The following is a 26,743-nucleotide window of genomic DNA, read 5'->3' on the forward strand; positions in this document are numbered from 1 at the left end:
GACGGTAGTTAAGCAAAACCGTAAGAAGACCCAAAAAACTGTAAGCAGCGAGAAGTATTTTAAAGCAAACTGGCATTCTGCACCAAAAAAATTGTGTGACTGTGACTGTACAAAATCTGATTACAGCCGTCAAACGAAAATCTCGCTAATTTGGACTAGGTAAACCGGAATCTAAACTGAATATTTTTCCGTCTTTTATAGATTAAACTTCATGAAGAAAAATACTTTGATTTAAAGAAAACACAAATAATTGATCCTTAAAAAAAATTAGCTCAAGGCAAACTTCAGACTCGTTGAGCGACCCCTTCCCGTGATCCAATCTGGCGGAAATTTGGAATGACATCTTGTACTAGGCATAAGATTAATTTTAGCCTCCAGCGCACAACTTTTTAACAGTCGAATGATTTGGGGTATTTTAATATATATACAGAAAACATTTCAACTAATAGATCACAACACAGTCAAAGTGTCTTCATGATCAAATCCTTTAGTCCCCTACTCCCAACAAAAATTGTTTTGCTAGGATGCAGAGGTGATCTCGGTCCTAAAGCATGAATGTATTTTCTATGATTCCTTTCTCTTATTTTCCTCTCTATCTATTGACTACTAGGACGTGGCCGGCCCCGTCATTGATGTTTAAATAGAGAGAATCAGTTTTGTTCATTGTGAATGTGTTGCTAATCCCCAACACCATATTTTTGAGCCACGCCTGCGATCAAAGGGATTTGAAATCAATTTGTAACAATGATGATTTTGCTCAAGGAATTTATTTGATTAGTTGATAAAACATTCCAAATTCAATGATTTGAGGTTGATGTGAGTAGCCAAGCTAAACTAAGCTAAGGAAACTTCACTTTAAAAAAGGCTTTTGAAACTTCAATAAACGACCAGTTAAGGCTTCAAACCAACTTTTTGATGGGTTGAAATTTGAATGAGTTTTGAAGCGTCAACTGTATATTCTTGATTGATGGCGCAGTCGATTCAGCATTGTTCTAAAAGTGGGCGCGATCTGTCAGAAGGAACTGCACCAATATGTATAGGAGGCAGAATAGGAGACAAACCGGCAACGCCAACGAGAATCAACGAGAATCACATGCCGGAAAGGTCGGAATGTCAGCTTCAATTAAAATAATTAATACCACACTTATTGGTTCAGCCTCGGTCAAACGCCCGTCGCATACACGGATGCTTGCATGTAAGTCACCACGCGGCCATCATCCCAATCCCAATCTCGCAATTGATGGACCGGACTTGAACTAAACCGTTTCTAGAGTTGCTGCTGCTGCTGTTAAATAGGTTGGTCGATTAGGGTATTGCGGAGGTATGTTGAGTTCTCGAATATGCCTACGAATAGCGTTTATATGGGAGACCTGTGTTGTGATGAAGATAACAGAACGGGTCCATTCACTTGCAATGCAATTATCTCAATCGATACGGACACGAGACCGGTGGACTCGAAACGGCATCAAGAGCCGAGATCTCCCTGAGCGGTGGATGTTGCTCCTCTTCTTCGAAATTGGCCCCTTTGCGATTGCGATTCCGAACCGATCCAACTAACCGGACAGGTTCAATCTAGTTGGCTTTGACCGCAATCGTGCAGCAACAGGTCCGGTACCTACAAGAGTATTTACGGCCTTCTGCGATCTTTTTAACCGACCAACCGGTGACAATGTGACGTTTTTCCTTAGAGCTTGTTAGTTAGTTAGTTGGTTAGTTTCTTCCAATTCCAATGATGGAAGGAAAGGAACAAATCCCCCTTTTAAGAATGACAGCAGCGTCATGAGAAACCGATTCAAGAAAACTGTCGCAACTTATTGTTGTCGTTGTCGCCGTTTGTTAGAAAATGGAACATACCGCTTCGGAAAATTATGAGTCACGACGATTGCCAAGGAATGTGCCAAGGTTCTCCCAGTTGGCCCAGATTGGGAGCACTTTGCAACAGCAACAACAATGGAAAGTACTTTCACCTACCTCTGCTCTGTACCTGAGCTGAGTGAATGAGTGCGCTTCTAATTTGGCCGATCATTGATAAAACGTGAATTGTGCTGTTGCCGTTGTGGCCCTGTTTATTTAGCGATGCCGCCGACACTAATGTCAGTTGTGGTTTTGGGAAGAGACGCCCGACGAACCTTTTAGGCACATTTAGTTCCGAAGTGTTTACTACTCATTTGGAATTCTACTCAGTGGCGGCAGCTTGTGAAAAGTCTACGAAAGTGGAAACACTATCGGCAATGAAAACAAATGCAACGTAAGTGGGTGAAGATGGAACCAAAGCGATATAAACCACTTCAATGATTTCTGTCGCCTAGTTTTGTAGCATTTGGTAAAAAATAAACAACATTAGGCAATATTTAAAAAATGAAAATATCAATCAAAGACATTTAGAGTCTGAACAAAGTTGTAAATAATCTACAATCCAATCCAGACATTTTTCATACATAAAAAGAAGGTTAAAGATTGATTTGTTTAACAATTAAAGAAATCAATTCGTCAAGAATCGATTAATAAATTCTCAGTCTCCAATTTAGGATCTGGATACAAAATATGAATCAAGAATCATTATAAAAACCAGATCAGATCCAGAATCAGATTCAAGGATTTTCAACCCATTTTCAAATATCTAGAATACATTATTGATATGAGCTTCGTGATAAGAATCAGCATCAGAATTCGAGATAAGGATCCAGGATAAAATTTAAAGATCAGGATTCAAGGATTAAGATAAGGCCACATCTGAATCTAATCCGTCCTTTTTATTATTTGATGAAATGACCACGGAATATTTGAAGGAAATTAAATAAAATCCAACAAAACTCACTCCAAGGTCCTTCAAAACAACAAAAATCAATGTTTGTGTCCTTATTTTGCATGGTAAAACTTCCCAAACAGGATCTTGGTTGTTGGTGCCGGTTGTTACGGTTGTTATGTTGCATTTCTCTCCATACCAGAATTTTCAGCCTGCCAAACTAGATATTTTTTTGCGAATTCCTACAATTAAATGTTTTTTTTTAAGCATTTAGATGAAGTGTTCACAATATTTTTCATATTTATGTATTACTAGCTGATCCCATAAAAACTCCGTCTCGCTTTCAACTCGGAATATGTCATGAGCAGTTTGTATGAAAGTCAATATTGGACGATCAATTTTTCTGTCGTCTGCTACTAAATTTTAAATCAGGAATCCATTGACAGTGCCAAAAATCCCCCGTGTATAAATCTGGACTCGATCGTTGCAAAACAACGCAGTTATTGCCAAAAAGTTAAACCCCTTTCGGTGACCTCGGATACAATCTTTGATATCAGAAATTGATTGCCCTTCTCTCAAAACTCTCTTGTGCAAATTTTCAAAGCATTCCAATGCATGATATCGTCAATATTGCTAAAAACAGTGAAAAATTAATTAATATGGACGACCCCTTTGTCGACCCCTGGCAAAACATTTGACACCTGAAATCAATTGCTCGTCTCCGAATACTTCCGTGTGCAAATTTTCATCCCAATCCTATGTCAAATAACGACGATATTGCAAAAATATTGAAAGGTTAAAATGGACGACCCCCTTTGCCGGCCTCTTACACTGAATTGAATACCTGAAATTCATTGCTCGTCCCTCAAAACTCTCGTGTACCAATTTTCATCTAAATCCGATGTATAATAACGATAATATCGCATTAACAGTGAATAGTTAATATGGACGACCCCTATGGCCGACCCCAGTTTGAAATTTGTATAAGTGAAATCAATTTCTTGTCCCTAGTAACTCCAATGTGCCAATTTTCATCCCAATCCGGTGTATAAAACAGCAATATCACTTAGATATTGAAAAGTTGATATGGACGTCCCCTTTTGCCGGCCCCTTACACTACATTTGATACCTCAAATCGATTGCACGTCACTCAAAACTATCGTGTACCAATTTTCATCTGACCCCTTTAGCTGACTCCTTACACAAAATTTGACACCTGATATCAATTGCTCGTCATTCAAAACATTCATGAGCAAATTTTCAACACAATCCGACAAAAAATAACGTCAATATCGCGAAAACAATATTTGTCTTGTATGGACGACCCCCTTCAGAAGGGGTCATCCGAAAATCTGAAAACATTTTTCATCATTCCTGGTCCTAATGAGCATTCATGCCAAATTTCAGACCTCTAGCTCTTAAGACGACTGAGTATAGAGGACAAACAAACAAACAAACAAACAAACATACAGAAATTGCTTTTTATATACATAGATTTATCGGATTCTACAATTCAGCCTTTGATCTTTTCTAGTTACAACATATCTATTATAAAAACATATTAAATCTTTTTTTTATTTTTTTCTTAAAAGCAAATGTAGATGGAAAGTACAAAAGAGATTAACAGTTCAGAGTACATTTTGAAAACTCAATGAAAATAAATACTTAGCTTGGGTACTTTTCACTGCTTGAGCTTTTGCTTGTTATTATGCATGCAGAAAAAATCCAAAATATTAGCGCTAATAATCATAGCAGCTTTGCCTACTAGCGACACGTCGCATACGTCGCGACGTTGAAAATAATAACGACGCACCGCAAGTTTCCTAGGAGACCTGGAGCATGCGATTGATGGCCTAAGGAAAATGTACAGTAAATAGCATAAACAATGTTCGAGTATTACATCGAAATCGCCTACTGGACTGAAAAAAGAAAAACAAACCTGCGAATGACAGAAATTTCGCTAGTAAAAAAGCGTCGCTAGTTCTACTGTCGCTATTCGGTTTGGTGCTATACACATAATATTCACACAAGGATCGGTATTCCGGCATTTCTTCTTGCCACCCAAGGTTTCTTAAGGCGTATCTCAGAAATCTTTTTTTCCTGTTTTTATAAACTTTCTCTTTTGCACATGAAGATCAATTCAAAACAAAGATTTCATATGGTTATTCATCAAAATCGGTTGGAAATTGAAGAAGTTATGGTTACTTTACCATAACAGTAATTTTTGCATTTATAAATAATTTTACAAACCGCGGTGTACTTATCATAGTATAGAAAGAATTGAACATGGGGGATTTTTTTTTATTATCTGACAATTTGCGCCGGGGGTCTTCAGATTTTCCCCAAAATTGAAAATTTGGTTCATTTTTGCGACTTAAAAACACTTGTATTTTTTCAGATTTCTAACATTTTTATTTTTTGAGTTAGCTTCGGTTAGATTTTTTTGCAAATAAAAAATAACCATTTTTCAAAGCTACATAACTCTGTTGTTTCTCAACGGAAATTATAAAATAGCACATCAAAATGCATTGAAATTTTATCAGCTTTCCAAATAGAATAGTTGAAAAAAATTAAATGATGACCTTCAACATGAAAAGTTGTAAATAAACTTTAAATGGCGTCTAAAAGTACCGTCTGCACCACCGAATATTTTGCAAAAAATACCATTGTATAGCTCGATTCATGATGCAACTTTCATCTGAAGACACCAAAGTGGGCCATTAACACCTTGAAGAGTTATGAAAGAAATAATGACAATAAATCTCTTTATTTGCATCGAAAACAAACAATGGTCGAACAACTGCACTCACATATGGAGATATCAAGCACTTCTAACAACATGGAAACAAAAGAACTCATCAATGCAGGTAAAAACACAATTTTTTCGTCCTTTTCAGACTGCCCCTACTCGCATAACAGTCCCATATGAATTTTCGTCATTTTAGGTCAACATAAGGCTTCAACATAAAAGACTAAAAAAAGAGGTTTTGTTCTAGAAATTTCGAAAAAAATATGCATTCGTAGCTGTCCTATATGAAATATACCTGAATAACAGTCCCATATGTAAAATACCACGGATTTGGTTACTTTTCAATGTTTCTTTCGGTGAAATAATCTTTGGTTTATTGCTTTGAATCATTTAAACATTTTTTTAACTCACTTGATGTCGAATGATGCACACTAGTTTTCGAAGGCAGGTCTGACTTTCTTAGGAATGACTTCTTGAGCGAAAAACTATCGGATGCAATCAAAAATCGTAAAAAAGATTAAACTTACAATGTGGAATTCATGATATTTTTTGGCAAAGGTATGTTTCTTTTTTGACAATTGCATTTAGAAGTTCAAAAATGATCAAATTTAAGTCTTAGAAAGTAGCTTAGTGAGAAAAATATATTTTGTATGGGACTGTTATGCTAGTAGATTCGAAAAAGGTTTCAAATATGGTCGATTAACAGTCCCATAATGAATAAAAATGGTGATCTCGACCTTACCAATAACCCAATTTCGAAAATTTCAGGTCTAACGATTTATTATGACAACCTAGAAACGATTTTCGTTTATGCTGAAAGTGGTGGTCACAATTTGAAAATATATTCCAAAACAGAAAAAGCTGATTGTCTCGCTTGCTTATTTTTGTATATGAGACTGTTATGAAAGAAAGGGCGGTAGATTGTTGCAGCTTAACTGACTTCATGTTATATCCAAAAATCTAATAACGTATTCGTTTATACCCAGTTTTGCACCAGGTCACAACAAGTTATGCACATTTTACTGTCATTTTTAGAAGTTTATGCGCTAAGTTTTGCATCCGTAATCCCTCAGATTTGATTTAAAATGGACGGTGGAACACTGAAGATTCGTGTGTGAGCGATCGAGGTAGCAAAACACTGACGACGAATTATGTTCGTTCTAGTATGGTAAACCTCAAAACTGGGCGAATGTAGAAAATACGGTAAAAGTATCATATTTTCATCATTTTACAGCCTGGGCTGGCCATACTGAGCTCTTTGATTATTTATACAACATTTGTGCCACTTTCTCATACTTTTTTGATCAATGGGAAAGAATTTTGGTGTCCAGTGCTTAGCTCCCGATATAAAAGCTATGTAAAGCACGTCTATATTTCATTTTTTTAATCACATTATTGTGATCCTTAACACAGGGACTGAACCTTCTACTATTGGCATTGATTATGCTTCACAATGATCTTTGATCGAAAAATTAATAAGTTATATAGGTATAGTATATGACCAGGTTGTAAAAGCAACATTCCCATTATTAGTTACATATATCACATAAACAATACGATACTCAGAATTTTGGTTAAAATTTAAAGTCAGTTTTGCTACAAACACTCTACAAAGCACGAAAAAGTTGTGTTTTTTACCTGCTTTGGTAAGTTCTTTTGTTTCCATGTTGTTAGAAGTGCTTGCTTTCTCCATATGTGAGTGCAGTTGTTCGACCATTGTTTGTTTTCGATGCAAATAAAGAGATTTATTGTCATTATTTCTTTCATAACTCTTCAAGGTGTTAATGGCCCACTTTGGTGTCTTCAGATGAAAGTTGCATCATGAATCGAGCTATACAATGGTATTTTTTGCAAAATATTCGGTGGTGCAGACGGTACTTTTAGACGCCATTTAAAGTTTATTTACAACTTTTCATGTTGAAGGTCATCATTTAATTTTTTTCAACTAATCTATTTGGAAAGCTGATAAAATTTCAATGCATTTTGATGTGCTATTTTATAATTTCCGTTGAGAAACAACAGAGTTATGTAGCTTTGAAAAATGGTTATTTTTTATTTGCAAAAAAATCTAACCGAAGCTAACTCAAAAAATAAAAATGTTAGAAATCTGAAAAAATACAAGTGTTTTTAAGTCGCAAAAATGAACCAAATTTTCAATTTTGGGGAAAATCTGAAGACCCCCGGCGCAAATTGTCAGATAATAAAAAAAAATCCCCATATGGTAAGTCTCACTCGCTCATAGTCAAAATTAATTATTATCTTACCAGAAGGTCACATGCCAAATTTCAGAACGATCTTATCATGGGGAAGGGTTGCTTGAGTCTCAAACGTGAATATAGGATTTAAAGGTATTTTGCTCGAGAGGAATAAAAAATACTGGATTTTCATTAATAACTTTTTTCTTCATCTACCGATTGCTTTTTATGAATAATTTTCCAAAAGCCTAAGGGGAGACAAATATTTCACTTGAAGACTGCACCACGATTGAAATTGAAACAAAAAAGTAAAAGCCGGAAATTCTCATACTAAAAGCAATTCGTAAAAAGTACTCATTGCGTGTTCTAACAACAACGACAATTTTCAGCTAAAATATAATTTTTGAACAGCAATAACTTTTTCGCTTTAAGTCCAATTGGGTTGCAGTCGTCGAGTGAAATATTTGTTTCAATTGAAGCTTTAATAAAGTTAGTCAATAAAGCAATCGGCTGAATCGGAGAAAAAGTTTTTATTAAAAAACCTGTATTTTTTGTTCATCCCGAGCACGATACCTTAAAATACTATTCACATGGTCAGAACGTTCCAAAATTTGGCATGTGTCCTTCTAGTAAGCTAATAATTAATTTTGACTTTGAGCGGGTGAGATTTACTACGTTCAATTCATCTTATACTATGATAAGTAAGCCAGGCTTCGTTAAATTATTCAAAAATGCAAAAATTACTGTTATGGAAAAGTAACCATAACTTCTTAAATTTTCAACCGATTTTGATAAATAACCTCTTGAAATCTTTGCTTTGAATTTATGGTCAAGTACAAAAAAATCAGATTTTTTTAATGCTACCTTCGTGTTTTAAACTTTGGCTGAAACCAATTTTCTCTAAAACATGCGTTTTTCATGATATGTTCTATCAACAATACTGTTGAACATATGCAAAAATGAAGTTGTGATAATCGATAGCAACTTTATTCACCTTTAAAATGCAAAAAAGAAATTTCGAATTAATGTTCGCATTCCGAGATATTTGAATCTACTTTTTAATTTTTTTCAAAATTTCATATTTAGAGCATAACTCACAAACTGTTCTACTGAGGTTTTTTTTTAATCTCATTTTCAGGTTCAGCGTCCGATTTCACATTAAATATATAGGTCAGCCAATAAAGTTCACATATTTTTAAAAATTGTGTAAACTAGTGTAATTATTGAAATATTTGTGTTTATGTATTACCGAAATACCGTGATTTTTTTACGGAAAAGCTGTAAAAGTACGGTAATATTTACCGAACAACCAGTAGATTTTACCGACATTCCTGTAATTATTACCGAAAACCAGTACATTAACGGATTTTTTTTTAATTTGATAATATTTACCCAGTAATCAGTGATTTTACCGAACAACCGGTGGTTTTTATTCCGAAATATCGGTATTTTTACCGAAATATCAGTTGTCTTGCCAAAATATTTAAGGATTTATTACCGAAATGCCGGTAATATTTATCGAAAACTGCAAAATTTTCTTCAATTTTTACCAACAATCGTAAAATGTTCGGTAATTCCAACTTACGATGCACAACGTACACAGTAAACGAAAATTACCGAGTTCGGTTATTTTTTTACCGAAATCCTAACATGTGTAAATCGTTAAACTGTTCGGTAATTTTTTCGGTAAAAAAAACGAACATCGGTAAATCTATTCTTCATTTACCGATGTTCGTTTATTTTTTACCGAAAAAATTACTGAACAGTTTAACAATTTACACATGTTAGGATTTCGGTAGAGAAATTACCGAACTCGGTAATTTTCGTTTACTGTGCATTACGCAAGATGAATTGAATCTCGAATCTCGAGTCTCGAATCCTCTCGCGTAATACGCTGTGCATTACTTGAGTGAGTCGTTTTGGGGTCATTTTTTAATTTCTCCAACCCTGGGGTCTAAAAATTTTCGTTCTGTTTCGAAACTCATCCATGATTTTTATCAGAATTTTTAAGTAACATTTGCATGACTAAATTTGAACTTGTTGGTATGTATGGGAAAATTGAATATTTTGTTCTGAAATATCAACATCATTTTCGTTTCTTCTGTGGAACCGAGTCTGCTATTTAATAGTTTGTGTACCAATTCAGAAATTCTCTAAAGGAAATTTTCCGCCAAACAACTTCGTCGAAGGTTTTAACTCCTTACCGTACCTTATAAGACAAAAAATGTTATGGGGTGTTGAATGGGGACATTTCTTTTGGCATTGAAAAACAATAAATTCAATTGACATCACTGCTGGGTGCCTAGCGAGGTATTGCATGAAAAGAAGCAATGCAACACCTCGCTAGGCACTCAGCAGTGATTTCAATTGAATTTTATGGGGAATGCAGGAAGTATCATATAAAAAAAAACACTGAACTAAATTTTTCAGACAGACCTTTGGAAAACGTTCAAATCTAAAACATTTTCAACCATAATTGTTGAAAATATAACTCAAGAGTCAAAAAACCGAAATTTTGCACGCTATGAGGCACGCCTAAATCAAATCCGATTGAGCTGAATTTTTGCACACGTGAGTTTTTTGTGCCAATCTTTAAAATGTATATGATCGGTTTTCAAAATACGATGATGCAGTTTGCCAAATGCAGTTTTGATTTTGCGGACCGTGCTTTCGAAACCAACTCAATACAAAAGCACCAAAGTTTCTGCCAATCGGGATGTCCAAATTCCTATGCAAAGTGTGTATCAGTAGCTCTGCAGACGTGAATTATGGAGCCCAAAATCGCAGGTGCAATTGTGATAGCTCCCCGAGCTCTGTCATCCGTCGTAAGTCAATTGACCTAGTATTGCACCATCCAACTAAACGAAACCATACTGATGACAACGACGCCGAGCAAGCGACCAATCAAGATACTTATCGTCGACAATTGTCGTCGTTCGTGTGCCGTACCGAATCGATTTCTTCACATACGCGCCCAAATCCATTAGTCAGGTAGGACGTTCAGGCCTTTGGCTGAAACAATACCTACAATAATTCACCGAATCGAAATGTGAAATACGATTGACTCGGGTTGGCTCATTCGATTACAATGGTTATTGTCGAACAAAAGGGCGCTCGGTTTTTCGGGGGTCTGCTGAGAATGGTTCAAAAGATTTGGAATTGGATTTTTTTCATAATGAATTTTTTTGTTCTATGGTATTTTTAACCTTAACCAATTCAAAGAGTGATAAAATAAGTAGGACAAAAATGTAGATACAGAAATTTTCTGGAAGGAAAAACTGACAACTGTGATATTTTTTAATTAAAATCGACGTATGATCGACAAAATAATTTTGAAACGCTCTAGCGCAGATAAATTGCGAAAAAACAAAAACTGTTTCAATTAGGTTCGTCAACAGTATCTACCTTAACTGGCCAGCCGGTGACAATCGCCATTCGGGGCATATGTGTCCCAGTTCGGTGCAACCATATATTCCATTCCGGCCAAACCCCAACAAATGGGCAGTCATTTTTTTTTGTCTGTACCGTTTTTCATTCCCAAGTATCGCTTTTCCTCTCGTTCGCACAATGCAAGGCATCATACGGAGTGAGAAGCTATCAGTCTCACCTGGTCTGGTCCGGGCCTAACGATTTGCAAACAACAAACATTTAACATATTGTGTGTTGCCTCGCTAGCAGGCAAACAAACAATGCAGCATCATCAGCATCAGGGCATCTCATCTCATCATATAATCAACTGGGGGGCGCCACACCGCAGCTCGGGAGATGAAAATCGATGAAGAAATGCCACAACAAATCAAACGTTGTCGCTAATGAAAACCTGGGGGAGACCTCCCCTCCCCGTTTTTTGCGCACTCACTCTCACTTTCCACGCATTATCTACATTATTGTGTTGTAATGACGGACGACCGAGACCACATGAGAAAGACTTCGGGGGAACGAGATTACAGAAATAGTCATAGACGAGGACCCCTCGGGCCATGTGATGTGGTTTTGGACCACCACGGTCAAGTGCTGTCAGCGGTGTTGTACCCGTCTGTCTGCTCGTGGTCGTTATTTTGGGTGGTTGACGGGTGTTTCTCTAATGTTGTAGGTGATATTTTCGGATCAATGGAGCTGTATTAATATTCGAGAGCTCCACTGATAATCATGCGGACGATGACTTTCAATGTTTTAAAGAAATTAAGCTGAATTAGGCTTTGTTTACAGAGGTTGAACAATTAAGGAGTGTATTCGAAAAAATTCAACACTTTGTTTTGACTTTTGAATGCATGGATGACAATTGATGGAATTTTCAGTGAAGATACCTAATAATGTAATGTGTACGTGTACAAAATTTGGTGACAATCTGTCAAGTGGTTATTGAGATAGCGTCCAATACTGAAGATCATTAACCCCATTTTTTCCCACTTCCATCTGTACCGTTGAGCCGTCAACACGTACGCCGGAGCATCGTATCGTTGCTGTGTACCTGCAGGAACATTTTCACATTATTTATTTTTTCCTTACCTGTTTTTCAATTAGCATTTTTCAGTGCTAAAATTATTTTTATTTTCTTTTATTCATATTTTTCTCTTTTCTTTCCAGCATGGGGAAGTCATCGGCCGGTTCAAGGGCCGGAAGAAAACGGATTGCCGAACCTAATTCAGGTCCATCGCCCAAAAAAGTTGAAAATTCCAATATTTAATTCTGATAAGAGTACTAAGAAACCTTCTTCTTCTTATACTCTTAAAAACGAAAAGGTTCCACCAATTACGGTCACGATTCCTGACTTCAATGCCTTTCGAAAAGAAATCGTCACTTCCGTCAAGGATGTGAAGATTTCTTTTCAGATCGGTCGAAGGGGAACTGCTCGTATTTTGGCGGAATCTTTTAAAGATTTTCAAAAAAATTTGAATTATTTGAATAATAAAAAACATCATTTTTTTACGTACGATACTAGAAGTGATCGTCCTTTTAAAGTTGTACTCCGTGGTCTCACCGGCGATCAATCACCGGATGAGATCACAACTGAATTAAATTCTTTGTTAGGGTTTTCTCCGATTCAAGTAATTCAAATGAGGAAAAGAACCAACACGAATAATATCAGTAGTGTTGGTTTTGCTCCTGAGCTGTATTTGATCCATTTTAAAAAGGATCAAGTTCATAATTTGCAAATTCTTGAAAAGGCTCGTCTTATGTTTCATTGTCGAGTCAAATTCGAACCTTTTCGAAAATCTTCAACCAATTTCCTTCAAAATATTACGCAATGTCGTCGTTGTTAAGCTTTTTGTCACGGCACTAAAAATTGTAGAATGAATGCCAGATGCATGCTTTGCGGCTCATTCGATCATGAAAAATCTAAATGCCTTTTTAATGGTGATAAACCACATACAGAATTTTTCAAGTGTGCGAATTGTGCAGGTAATCATTCCTCGAATTCTCTAGACTGTCCCATCAGGGCAAAAACTATTGCTTCTAGGAAAAATCCCAAAGTTTCCAGAAAAGTTTCTTCTTCCCCTTCCTCTTTTTCGTCTTCACACCTTGGGCCGGCAAACAACCTGCCTGTTCGCGGTCAGCCCCGGCCTACATTGGAATCACGGCTGGGTAATACCCGAAGTGATTTTAATGTTACCTGTGCTGATTCTGCGCCCTAGACTCGTTGTTTATCGTTCTCAGAGGTGGTTGAAAGTGGGTTGCCCTCTTCAGGTTTAACTAATACAAATGGGAAAAAACCAAGTCTCAACGTTCATGCAAAGGCTTGGGAAAATCTCCGAAATTCAAATACTTGTTCTTCTCCTTCATTTTCTGATCCTAACAATTTTGTTGATTTGGGAGAGATTACTGAGGAAAAATTAAAATTTCTGCATCAAAATTTAATGGAAATGATGCAACTTATGTTGAAAGCAAATTCAATGTTTGAAGTTTTCCAAACTTCTTTTAATTATGCTAACAAAATTATTATGAATTTACGATTCCCTCATGGACCCAAATAGATGTTTAAATATTATGAATTGGAATGCTAGATCTTTGCTGGCTAACCAAGATGAATTCTTTTTATTTTTGAAAACTCAAAACATACATATTGCTGCCATCACTGAAACTTTTTTAAAGCCAGACAATAACTTGAAAAGCAATGCTTTCTTTAAAATTTTGCGAAATGATCGACTTGATCGACAAGGTGGGGGTGTAGCTATTGTCATCAAAAGTCGTCTCAAATTTAGACTTCTTCCATCTTTCAATACAAAAGTCTTAGAAACAATTGGAATTGAATTAGAAACTTCTATGGGGAAAATTATAATTATTGCCGCATATTTGCCTTTTCAATGTAGCGGTGAACAGAAAAATTTTGTAAAGGAAGATTTACAAAAACTCACCAGAAACAAATCTAAATTTTTTATTATTGGTGACTTTAATGCAAAACACCGATCTTGGAATAATATTTCATCAAATTCAAATGGGAATATTTTATTTAATGACTGCTCTGCAGGTTATTACACTGTTGAATATCCTAATGGGCATACTTGTTTCTCTTCGATTAGAAATCCTTCCACAATTGATTTGGTTCTAACGGATTTAGGCGAGCATTGTAGTCAATTAGTTACTCATGCGGACCTCGATTCAGACCACCTTCCAGTAACTTTTTCTTTATCCCAAAGTCCCATTGAAAACCCTTTAAAATCAACTTTTAACTTTCAAAAAGCTGACTGGGAGCGATATAGGAATTTTATTGAACGTAATTTAGATGTAAGCGTTCCACTGAATTCAATTGAAGATATTGATTTGGCTGTAGAAAATTTGACAACTTCAATAGTCAATGCTAAAGCCGCTTCAATACCCAAAGTTAAACATAAATTTAATCAACCTTTAATTGATGATGATCTTCAGTTTTTGATACGACTGAAAAACATTCGTCGACGCCAATATCAACGTACTAGGGATCCTTATTTGAAATTTATTTATTGCGACCTTCAAAAAGAGATCAAACGTCGTTTAAATTTCATTCGTAATGAAAATTTTGCCAAAGCAGTAGAGGACATAAAACCCTACTCAAAGCCATTTTGGAAATTAACTAAAATTCTGAAAAAGCCCCAGAAGCAAATTCCTACTTTGAAAGACGGGGATAAACTTCTTTTAACGAATGCAGAAAAAGCTCAAAAATTAGCCCAACAATTTGAGTCTGCTCATGATTTTAATTTAAACGTTGTAAGTCCAATTGATGCTCAAATTTCCCTTGAATTTGATGATATTCTTACTAAACAAAATGTATTTGAAAGTTCTTATGAGACAAATATTGATGAACTTAAATTGATTTGCAAAAAATTTAAAAATATGAAAGCCCCAGGGGAAGATGGGATTTTCTATATTCTTATTAAAAAGTTGCCTGAAAGCACTTTAAATTTTTTAGTAAAATCTTCAATAAATGTTTTCACTTGGCTTATTTTCCAAATAAATGGAAAAATTCCAAAGTAACTCCAATTTTAAAACCTGGAAAAGTGCTTCAGAGCCTTCAAGTTATCGACCAATTAGTTTGCTCCCTTCTTTAAGTAAACTATTTGAGAGAGTTATTTTAAATAGAATGATGATTCACATTAATCAGAATTCTATTTTCCCTGATGAACAATTTGGTTTTCGTCATGGACATTCTACTACACATCAACTTTTGAGTGTAACTAATATGATTAACGCTAGCAAATCTGAAGGTTATTCAACTGGTGTTGCTCTTCTTGATATTGAAAAAGCATTTGACAGTGTTTGGCACAAAAGTTTAGTAGCTAAATTAGCTCGATTTGATTTTCCTGTATATCTCACCAAAATTATTCAAAATTATTTGACTAGCCGAACCTTACAAGTAAGCTATCAAAATTCATGCTCTGAAAGGACACCCATTAGAGCTGGTGTCCCTCAGGGTAGTATACTTGGGCCAATCTTATACAATATTTTTACTTCTGATCTTCCTGATGTACCAGAAGGAAAAGGTAGAAGATTATTTGCTGATGATACTTTGCTTTCAGCCAAAGGTCGAAATTTACGGGTGGTACGCAGTAGATTGCACCAAAATTTAAATTCCTTTTTGAATTACTTGAAAATGTGGAAAATTTCTCCTAACGCTTCCAAAACTCAACTTATTTTATTTCCCCATAAGCCAAGAGCTCAATTCTTAAAACCTAATGAAAATTATTCCATAACTTTTAATGGGGTTTCATTAGAATGGTCTGATCACGTGAAGTACTTGGGACTAACACTTGATCGGAATCTTACTTTTAAAAATCACATTGAAGATATTCAATCTAAATGTAATAAATACACTAAATCTCTTTATTCTCTCATCAACAGGAAATCCCGCCTCTGCCTGAGGAATAAGATGCTGATATATAAACAAGTTTTCCGACCAGCGATAATGTATGCAGTTCCGATTTGGTCTAGCTGCTGCGCGACGAGGAAGAAAGCCATCCAGAGGATTCTGAACAAGGTTCTGAAAATGATTTTGCGGCTTCAACCTTGGCACAGCACCGAAGATCTTCATCGGATTGCAGGCATTGAATCGATCGAAGAGATAGCCAACAAAATAATCTCCAACTTCAGAGGAAAATCGATGCAGTCTTCCATCGCAGAGATTCGTTCTCTTTATAATTAGTTTAATTTTAGGATAGTGTTTAGTTTTAAGTTTAAAATATTTTTGCCGTTACAGGATGTTCTCCTACATTAAATACTTAATTGCGCTAAGCAAATTTAACTCTTATAAAAAAAATTTTAATATGTAGTTAACTATAGGGCTCTGAACAGTTCATTATTGAGCTGAACACCTAATTTAATGTAATAATGTAATATAAATGTAATGATGAATTGATACAAATAAAGACATATTCAAAAAAAACCCATTTATTTCAACAGAATCAAGAAAAATCTAGACAAGTTCCAGTGGGAGACCCTAAAACAGCTGCAAATCAACAATTTGACCAAAATTCATATGGTAAATTGTTTAAGAAGTCTAAGAGAGTCCAATAGTGAGCTAAAATTTGATTAAAAGTGAAGATCATTGATTCCATGAATTGAGGGGAAAGTTAGAGGTTTTTTCAAGCTTAATCCGAAATTATAAATATAGGAAGTAATAAAAAAAATACTCTTATCTCTCTTCAAAGTGATAAAAAACTCGATTTTATCTGACTGGTTCGTCTAGCTGCCTTTTAAATAGGCCTGAAATTATTTAAACAAGGTAAAAGCTATCCACTGGTAAAATAAACAAAATACGGTGGTCAAATCGTACGAAAAATATTCGCACATCTTGTGGGGAGATATTTTGAAAAAAAAAAATATAATGGACAGCGAAACGGCCTCTTTAGCGGTCGCCTGGCAGGATTCCATCTAAAAATTAATTGTTTACAAGTCTCGCCTGTAATTCCCGGAGATAAATTGAAAAATTTGATGTCTTGTATTTGAGGAGGCTAACGATCCGTAGAAACTGCAAATTAAATACTCAGTCTTCCATAACGATTGACTCCAAATGCGACCGTTTTCTTTGCAAAGCACTTCAATGGGTCCCACAAAGTTTATACTCCGTTTAAGTTAAATCTGGAATAGTGCCATTATGCAAAAACGGTGGTGGAGTGATAAAAAGTCAACTATTTTGTTTTGTGTCGAAGGAGGACAATTGGTTAAATTTGATATAACTTCGAACAGATTCCAAACTTTTGAGTTATTATATTTTGAAGGTCAAGCTTCAGGAAACAGTAAACGTAAACAAAAATAGCCTTGATTTGAAAAAAGGAGGTGCACAGTATGCATTATAGATGGCACACATGTTGTCCAAAAATTAAAATCGAAAAAATTCTTCATTGGACGCTATCTCAAAAACTACTTGACAGATCATCACAAAAAATTCCACAAGTACACATTATATTACCAAACCAACTTCGCTGAAAATTTTATTAATTTCCATTCATGCATTCAAAAGTTATTTACAAAACAAAGTGTTGCATTTTTTTTCGAATACACTCCTTATTACAAACTTTAAGTTTCTATTAGAACGTTTAATTGGGTATTATGTGTAACCGAAAGCTGGATTTTCACTCTTATCACAGCATTCCTAGTTATTATAACTGGAATGTTTCAACAGTGCTTCAATTTGCCCCCAAACAATTTCATAATAATTAAAATATGAAATATGATGTATGAAAAATTATATATCTCACAGTGAAAAATTAAGGAGTACTTAAACATATATATACAGTACCGTTTATAATTGTATAGAAATTGGAAGCAAGCGCACTGTCACTTCGACTTTGAACTTCCATAACTTTTTACTCTGATGATATTTTTAGATAAAATTTATTGCGTTAGATAGATCAACTATCACACTATCATATCACAAAATTTGAGCTTTCTGGAGTTTGTGTGGCCTGAGAAACAGTAATTTTACGAAAATCGGACTTTTTGGACTTTTTTCATTCAAACTGCAATATCTCTGGAACTACGCTACATTTTTTATTGAAATTTGGCACAGTGATTGCTGAAATATGAAGCTAGCATGTCTTAAATTTTCGAAAAGTTTTATCGATGAGATCAAAAGCTACGCGAGGTGCAATATTTCAGGCATGAACCTTGAAATGCGATTTCTATAGAATTTTGGACGATTTATGAGAACAATATTATTTCCTCCACCAATCAGACAAAAAATGTCTGGCAAAAGCAATGAAAAAAAGAAAAAATGGAATAAATGGTCCATTTGTGTTTTGAAATCAGAATCTCGCGATATTGTAGTGATTTTTCGGTTGAAATATATTTAAAGGTTGTTAAACAGAGAATATAATTTTCCTATGGAAACATTCGTCCAAAATTCTATAGAAATCGCATTTCTAGATCCATTCCTGAAATATTGCACCTCGCGTAATTTTTGATCTCATCGATAGAACTTTTCGAAAACTTCAGACATGCTAGCTTCATATTTCAAAAATCACTGTGCAAAATTTCAATAAAAAATGTAGCGTAGTTTCAGAGATATTGCAGTTTGAATGAGAAAAGTCCAAAAAGTCCGATTTCCGTAGAATTACTGTTTCTCAGGCCACACAAACTCCAGAAAGCTAAAATTTTGTGTTTTAATAGTGTGATAGTTGATCTATTTAACGTAAAAAATTTGATCAAAAAAAAACATCAGAGTGAAAAGTTATGGAAGTTCAAAGTCGAAGTGACAGTGCGCTTGCTTCCAATTTCTATACAATTATGAACGGTACTGTATGTGTTAGAGAAAATAAAAGACAAGCAAAAAAAGGTAACATTCAAAATTGATTCCTTGTTTTTTGTTTTGGAAAAGTTGTTTTTATTGGAAATTTTTTGTCATTTTTACAGATTTTACACTTCGAAAAAAATTGTTAGTCTAAATCAATCGCAAACATTCTTCAGTGCCTAATGAATTATGTTTGGTAGAAATTTGCTTTAAAGTATTGAAAGAAGGATTAAAAAAAATTGTTGTTAAAATTGAGGAACGATAACTATTAAAACAAATACAGATTTTTTCTTAAGTTTTCCCTTGAACAAGAGCTGTGAAAAACGAGAGCTGTAAAAAAAAAATCATAGAAGGGTTCAGCGCACAAAGTTGGTCCAAATCAGCTTTTAAGTTCCTGGCATCTCATTAAAATGTGGATGTTGTAGCCTTGTTTTAGTTAAGTGGTACGGTTCAATGAAACTAAATATACAAACACTCATTTTATGCAAAGGCGAGTTTTCTTTAAAATATTTTCTCGATAGTCTACACATAGATGTAAAATTTACAAAATTCATCACAAGAAAGTCCTGGGCCTGAACGATACTTCAACAGCAACAGATAAATCCTGATTTATTCTTCAAAAAACGACACAAATATTACTTCCAAATGGCTTAAGCGGAGTATCAATTCTAACGAGAGAAATTTTGTTACCGTTATTAATTTTTTTAACCTTAAACCATCAAAATTCACTTTAGTTTTATTGAGCAGGTTCATAAAGTTATGTTGTTTAGTAATTTTACGCACAAAGGAAACCAAGGTTTAAAAATCAAATTTATTATGAAGTTGGACTTCAAAATGAAAATTATAAACCTACATTTTTATTTAAATTTCAGGAAAAATCTTTTCACGTAAAGTCATGAAACACTAATGAAAAATATCTGTTTGGACTTTGATCATTTGTCCAATGATGAATGTAACGAATTGATGACATTTTTTGGCGCCGAAATTCAGAATTTAAAGATTAAGAATTTAAAATTTTTAGTCAATTATTGAGGTATTGTGTCATTTTTTTTCATTCCAATACTTCAATATGACAAAGATAAATATAAAATTTAAAAATAGAATTCAACTCACCTTTCGCCCATCCGGTCAGCACATTCCCCAGGTACGAAACCTTAAACTCCGGATCCGGCCGACTGATATCGATGCTGTGACTATGCCTCCTCAACAACCTCCCCAGCCCGCGGGTAATGGACCAAATCGCCTTGGACCCGGCCGGATCCCCAACACCCCCAGCCCCCATTCCACCCTCATTCACATAACACCCATCCCCAATTCGGTTTGGATCTTGGGTTTGAGGGGTTTGGATTTGTTGTTCCGAGGGATCCTTTTTGTGGAATTTTTCACTGTTCATAAAGTTTCGCTTGAACTGTTGCAGCTTGAGGAGGGCGCCACTGTCCTGTTCGTACTTTTTGGTATTGTAGTTGTTGCCGAATATTCGGGCGATGGAAGCGGATTTGACGAAGCGGGATTTCTTCTTGTTCCGAGCTAGATCGGCTGGGTTTTGAGGAACCGGAACCGGAACAGTTGGGATAGAGTCTTGCGACTTTTGTTGAGCATGTTTGGCGATCGTTCCGGTTCCGGGATCACTTTTGGGTCGTCTTCTCAGATGGAAGATGTTGAACTTGTCCAGGGTGGGTTGTTTCGGGATGTTGATGTGGGGACAATTGTTGTTATTTAGTGGTCCCGCTTTTTGGTTTTTGTTGCAGCTTACACACGCGTCAGAATCGAGTGTCGAGGTGGGAACCTTTAGCACGAAATCAACTTCGTCCCTGCCGGATTCTTCGGACTGTTGTTGGTTTTCGGCGCCACCTGCGCTAGAAGGCGCTCTATTACCGGAGGCCATTTCAAGGCCTGCTCGGATTTGCTTTTCTCGTTTCTAGGAAATGGAAAGCGGAAATTGCTTTTTGTTATCTCACTCTCGGGCTAAGCAAAGCTTGCCTAGATTCGTCCGATGTTTGGTGACAAAATTACATGGTTCTCGGATTGGCAGCGGCATACGAAGGGCACTCGAGTGAAATCATACATATACACTTCACCGACGGTGGAACGAATCCGAAAATTGACTGTAGTGTAAATTAGTACGGTCTACGGTACACGTACAGTATGAGGTCTGCTTCGAATTCATGCACGTTTTCTTCTTTCGGAATGGAAAATTATCCAACGGAAATTAGCAGTTCTCGTCTAGAGTCTGCCCCCCAAAAACCCTTACGTAACTCGCAGAAGGTACAAACTGTTGCTCGAAATGCACACACAAACACAAACCTGCCGGCAGCAATCGAAGTGATTTACCCTTTTTTTTACTTCTTCAGCTCACAAGCACCGCAAATTTAATTACGCGTATCACTAGCGATGTATATCAATCAAGCACCAGCTACACGCACACTTTTGGAACCTCAAATTAAAAAAAATCTACCCACACTTCCGTTTAGTTTTCCTTCGTCTTCTCCCTTAGCGCGATTCGCAATTACACACCGGTTTCACACTGATTTGAGGAGCGTAGTTAAAATTCTTCAGCTAGCCCTTTGGCGCCGTTCGTTCGAGATAGTGCTCAATTGGCGATCCTGCCAACTGTTTGTTCTCGAACTTGCAAACGGAACGGTTCAATCAATCCAAACAGAACCGAACCGATCCAAGGATGCCTTGAACTCGATTGCGTTTCGCTGCTATGGACCTCTCTTAAGACCCGGCTCAGTGAGGTTTTGCCTTAGAAAGCTAGTAACTAGCTAGTAGTAGATCAGCACACAGAGGTCGGCCTCCTTCAGAGTTGGTTCAGTTCAGGTGTCTCGCGTCAAATTAAGCCACAGTTAGGTGCGTTTCGCGGTAAAGCTCCCATCTGAGAAACAGAGAAGAAACAAACAAAGAAAAGAACGTTAGTCAAAGTAGAAAACACAAGAAAGACATTGGTTATCTAAAGCTAGTTTATTGACAAACACACCAGTTGGTCTAAGCAACCCGCAACAGGTCACTTGGATGCTATTTTATTATTTCCATTAAAAGTCTTCTGACGATGATGATGGCGATGATTTGATGCGAAATCGAAACCTGCTGCTGCTGCAGCAGCAGGTCATGTTCAATGGCTTTATCGAGTTGTTATTTTTTTCCTTCTTCGTCTCTTTATTTTTTTTTTAACCAAGTCGATTGATTTAAAGTGTGTGGCTTAACCTCGGCAGCATGTGGGTTTTAAAACTAAAACCAATCGAACGTAGCTTGTTACTAGAGAAATCTATCGGCTTCATTGGTTGGGAAACATTTTAGTTTCTTCGCCTATAGCCTTCGGCCAAAGTTATTTATTTGTAGGTACCAGTACTAGTTTGTTTTTTTCTTCCACTGGCTTAAGCTTTTAAAATTGAGAGTATCTTTGGTTGAAGGTAACCGCATCGTGTTGGGGTGTCTTTTGTCGCCTCAAAGTGGCAAAGTCAACAGATAAATTGTTTTTTTTTGTTTCGAACCTTCTAACGAAGCTTCATTAGCTTTGCGTTAAAAACGTTTAAATTGGAGTTTAAAAATTGGACTTTGACCTCCTGCTTGGAGCACTAAATACATGTTAATCAACAGAACAGATGAACACCTGCCTGCATTGATTTAAGCTAAGGTTATGACGTGATCAAATTCCACTAACTGTGGCGGCATGTGGTTAGAATTTAATTCCAGCTGTCAAAAATTTAATTGAGGGACGTAGGCTAAAGGTCAGTTCTTGGAATCGAATCCTCCTAGCCAGGGATCTATCAAAACGTGAGATCGTCTGAAGTCAATCTATAAAATTCTACAAGGAAAGCTGAATAAAATAAACAACAACAATTGTTAATTACTACAATAAGCCGTAAACTCCTGCGTTTGAATTTTTTCTTATACTCTGCACTACATTTTAATTTTCTAGAAATATTAAAATAAAATTAACTTAAATGAATTTTGGTCTAATTTGATTTTTATTTTTCATTTGTTAGTCTTTTATTTTTACTTATTTTTTTCATTATTCTCTTAACTAATTTTTTTGTTCCTTGGATTTTACTCGTATTTACAAAACCCTAATTTTTTTGGACCAGAACTTTCGAGATATTTTATTGGATTATTTTAGACTTTTTTATTCTGATTGTGTTAAAAAAAAAGTGAATTAAAAAAATACATAATGAATTTTTTTATCTTACTTCTTAGGAGTTTTCTGTTTTCTCTGATTTTTATGTTTTCTTTAGTAAGTTTAATTTCGTTTTTCTTTGTTTGGTTTTGTTCTCGATTTAATTTTTCTTTACTGTCACTCTTTTTTATATCAGTCTAATATCATCACCTGCAAATATTCAATGTTTTTTATCGATACTTTTATTCTGCTTCCAATAACAAATGTTTTTTTTTACTTCCGTATTTTTGTAATTCGTTTTATTCATTTTGTTTTTGTTTTTCTGTTTTTTATATAATTGTTTTTAAGATAATCACTTTTAAATGATTCACCTTAAACATTTTTTTATTTCACATTTTTTCATTATTCCACCCCTTTTAATTCCTTTTTCTGAAATTAAAAAATTTTTTTTAGAAATTTTTATACTGTTTTCATAATCAAAATCTTTATGATCAACACTTATCAATTGAACTCATTTTTTGTTTGTTTCCTCCAACAGAAGTTTTTCATATTAAAGCTAATTTTTCAGTTTTCATGTATTTTTTGATAATTTTAGTTGTGCTTCACTGCTTTTCCCTTAGTTTTTTTGGATCACTTTTCTTCATGACAGCATTTTTCCATCTTTGTAGATGTGTGTAGTATATTATTGAGCAATTTCTCATAAAATAAATTGAAGTCGTTTTATGTTATCTTTAACATGTTTTCAAGCCTAATCAGATTTTTTTCTCATTTTATATTGTTTTTTTCTTTATTGGTTGTTTACTTTTTCACATTTTTTATTTTTTCTCCATTTTTAAATTTCTTTCTTTCTTAATTTCTGTTCGATATATTTTTTTTCCTGTTATGTTGATCATTTATTTTTCTACCCTATTTTTTATATTTGTTTAATAAAGCTTAATTTTCAGAATTTGGCTTTATATTTTTTTAATCAATTCCCATTTTCAATTGTTTTTTTTTTATAATTTTCCCTTAGTTTATTTGTTTTTTCCGTTTTTGTTTTTTTTTTATTTAAATTTCTTTTAATTCCATTTTTTTTTCTATTTTTCGTGTCTTTTTTTTGTAGTTTCTATTCTTTTTTCATTCCGATGTTGAAATGTTTTAAGTTGCTTAAAAACATAAAATCTTCTACTTCCATTTTTAATTCTTTTTCTCTGTTTTAATTTTCACTATTTTTCGATACTTTGATTAGTTTTTCTTTTTAATTTTATCCGTTTTAATTTATTTTCCTCAGCATATTTTTTTCGTCTTAACATTTTTTTCTTTTTTTAATATTTTATTCTGTTTTTTTTTCATTCTTCAGCATTTTTATCACGTTTTTAATATTTGTTTCCTAATCTTAATTTTATTTATTCTTCCTTTTTCATTTATTCTGCTTACCATATTTTTCATACTTTTCCCTTTGTTTAGTTTAAATCATCCTTTTCATTTTTTTCTTTTCTTTTTCCATTTTGTCATAAAATTCGTTTCTTTGATTTTTTCCTTATTTGTTTGTATCCATTATAATTTTATTTTGCTAATTGTTTTTCTTTTAATTTCCTTTTTAAAACTTTGAATTCTTTTTATTTTCCGTTTTAAAACTTTTAACACTGTAAATTCTATTTTCATTTTTTTTGTCCAGTTCCAGTTTTTGTTGTTCCATTTCTTTTTTTTTCGATTTAAATTTCTTTTTTTAATTTTCTTCTTATTATTTTTCTCCTTTCAATTTTTTCTCCTTTACTTTCTTCTCTAATTTTCCATTTTTAATTTTTTTTTCTCCTTTTATTTCTTGTTTTAGTTTTAGTTCCCTTTTTCTTTCTTTCAAATTATTTCTTCTTTTCATTTTTTTCTTCATTTGATTTTCTCATATTTCATTTTCAATTTTGATTCTTTTTAAAGTTTTTTCTTCTTTTTACATTTTTTTTAAATTTTTTAATGTGTATTTTGTTTTATCTTTTTTTTTTTATTTTCTTTTTTTTCTATTTTTTTTCTTCTCCATATTGCTTCTTCTATCTTTTTTCAACTTCGTTCTATTCTTTAATATTTCTATTTTTTCTTCTTCTAATTTTTTCTTTCAATATTTTTCCTCTTTGTTTTATGTTTTTTTTCTCCTTTTTATTTTTTTTTCTTTAAAATTTTTACCTCTTTTACTTCTTTTATAATTTTTTTTTCTTTTTAAATGTTTTTCCTTTTCTTATATTTTTCATCTGTTTTTAATTTTATCATGTTATTTTTTTTCTTCATTTAGTATATTTTTAATCTTTTTTATATTTTTTTACTTTTTCTATTTCTTCTTATTTTTATATTTTTTCTTCTTCAAATGTTTTCTTTCTTTTCATGTTTTCTTTTCTTAATATTTTTTCCTCTTTAAAAATGTTTTCTTCTTTTCAATTTTTTTCTTCTATTATATCTATTTTTATCTTTTCTTTTCTTTTCTTTTGGTTTTTCTTCTTTTTATATTTTTCTTCTTTTTTTTACTTTTTCTTATTTTTTTTTGCTTTTCATCTTTTTTTTCTTTTGTTTTGTAATTTTTTCTTCTCAATTTATTTTTTTCATCTTTTTATATTTTTTTCTGCTTTTTGTAGGTTTTCTTCTTTTTATATTTATTCTTTATTTAATATATTTTCTTCTTTTTATATTTTTTCTTATTTTTATATTTTTCTTCTTTTAATATTTTGAATGTTTTTATATTTTTTCTTTTAATCATGTTTTTTTAATATTTCCCTTACTTATTTTATTAATGCTTCTATTTATATTTTTTTCTTTTTTCATATGTTGTTTTTTTAATATTTTTCTATTTTTCTTCATTTTTCTTCTTTTTATATTTTTTTTATTTATTGATATTTTTTCTACTTTTTATATTTTTTACTTCTTTTTATATTTTCCCATCTTTTCAAATGTTTCCTTCTTTTTATATTTTTTCTTCTTTTTATATTTTTTCTTGTTTTTATATTTTTTATTCTTTTAATTTTTTTCTCCTTTTTTATATGTTTGGTTCTTTTTATATTTTTTCAGCTTTTTATATTCTTTCTTCTATTTATATTTTTTCCATTTTTATAATGTTCCTCTTTCTTCACCTTATTTTTATTCTTCTTCGTTCAATTTGTGTCCTTATTTTTCATCTTCTTTCATCCTTTTTTATTTCATGTTTTGCCTTTTTCATTACTTTCATCCCCGTTTCCATATTTTATTTTTCAATTTATTTTGTATTTTTTCCATTTCACGATTTATTTTTTTTCATTCGACTAATGAGTTTCCCCATTTTTCACTTTCCTCATCTTATTTATATTTGTTTATGTTATTTTATTCATTTTGTAGTTTTTTTCCTTGTCTCTTTTCAATTATTGTTTCCTTTATGTATTCTTTTTCACTTTCCAGTTTTTATTTTTGTTTTCAGATCTTTCATTTTGCATCATTTTTTTTTATCATTATTTATTTTTTAGTTTTTCACTTTTTTAATTTTTTTTTCCATCATTATTTATTTTTTAGTTTTTAATTTTTTTCTAATTTTTTATTGATTTCTTTCTTAGTTTTATTCATTTTTTTCGTTTCCTTTTTTTCATATTTTACGTTTTCGGTTTTTTTATTTCTTTTCAATTTTGTGATTTTTTATTATTTTTTTTTTGCATTCGCATTACTACTTTTCTTATTTCTTTCAATTATCTTCATTTGATATATTTTAACTATTTTTCTATTTTTCTTACATATTAATAATGTTATT

At 33.4% G+C, this 26,743-nt stretch overlaps 1 protein-coding gene across 4 annotated transcripts in view; it reads right to left on the reverse strand.

The window, feature by feature from the left end:
- Positions 1-26,743, reverse strand: part of LOC129754912 (uncharacterized) — a 286,153-nt gene that overhangs the window by 100,969 nt on the left and 158,441 nt on the right. For all 4 annotated transcript variants that reach the window (XM_055751177.1, XM_055751175.1, XM_055751173.1 and 1 more), the window contains one exon: positions 20,007-21,768. In XM_055751177.1, the coding sequence (XP_055607152.1) occupies positions 20,007-20,778 (772 nt within the window). In that variant the 5' untranslated portion in view covers positions 20,779-21,768. The remainder of the gene's footprint in view (positions 1-20,006; positions 21,769-26,743) is intronic.

Source organism: Uranotaenia lowii, chromosome 3, assembly GCF_029784155.1.
Source record: "Uranotaenia lowii strain MFRU-FL chromosome 3, ASM2978415v1, whole genome shotgun sequence".
Taxonomy (NCBI): Eukaryota; Metazoa; Arthropoda; class Insecta; order Diptera; family Culicidae; genus Uranotaenia; species Uranotaenia lowii.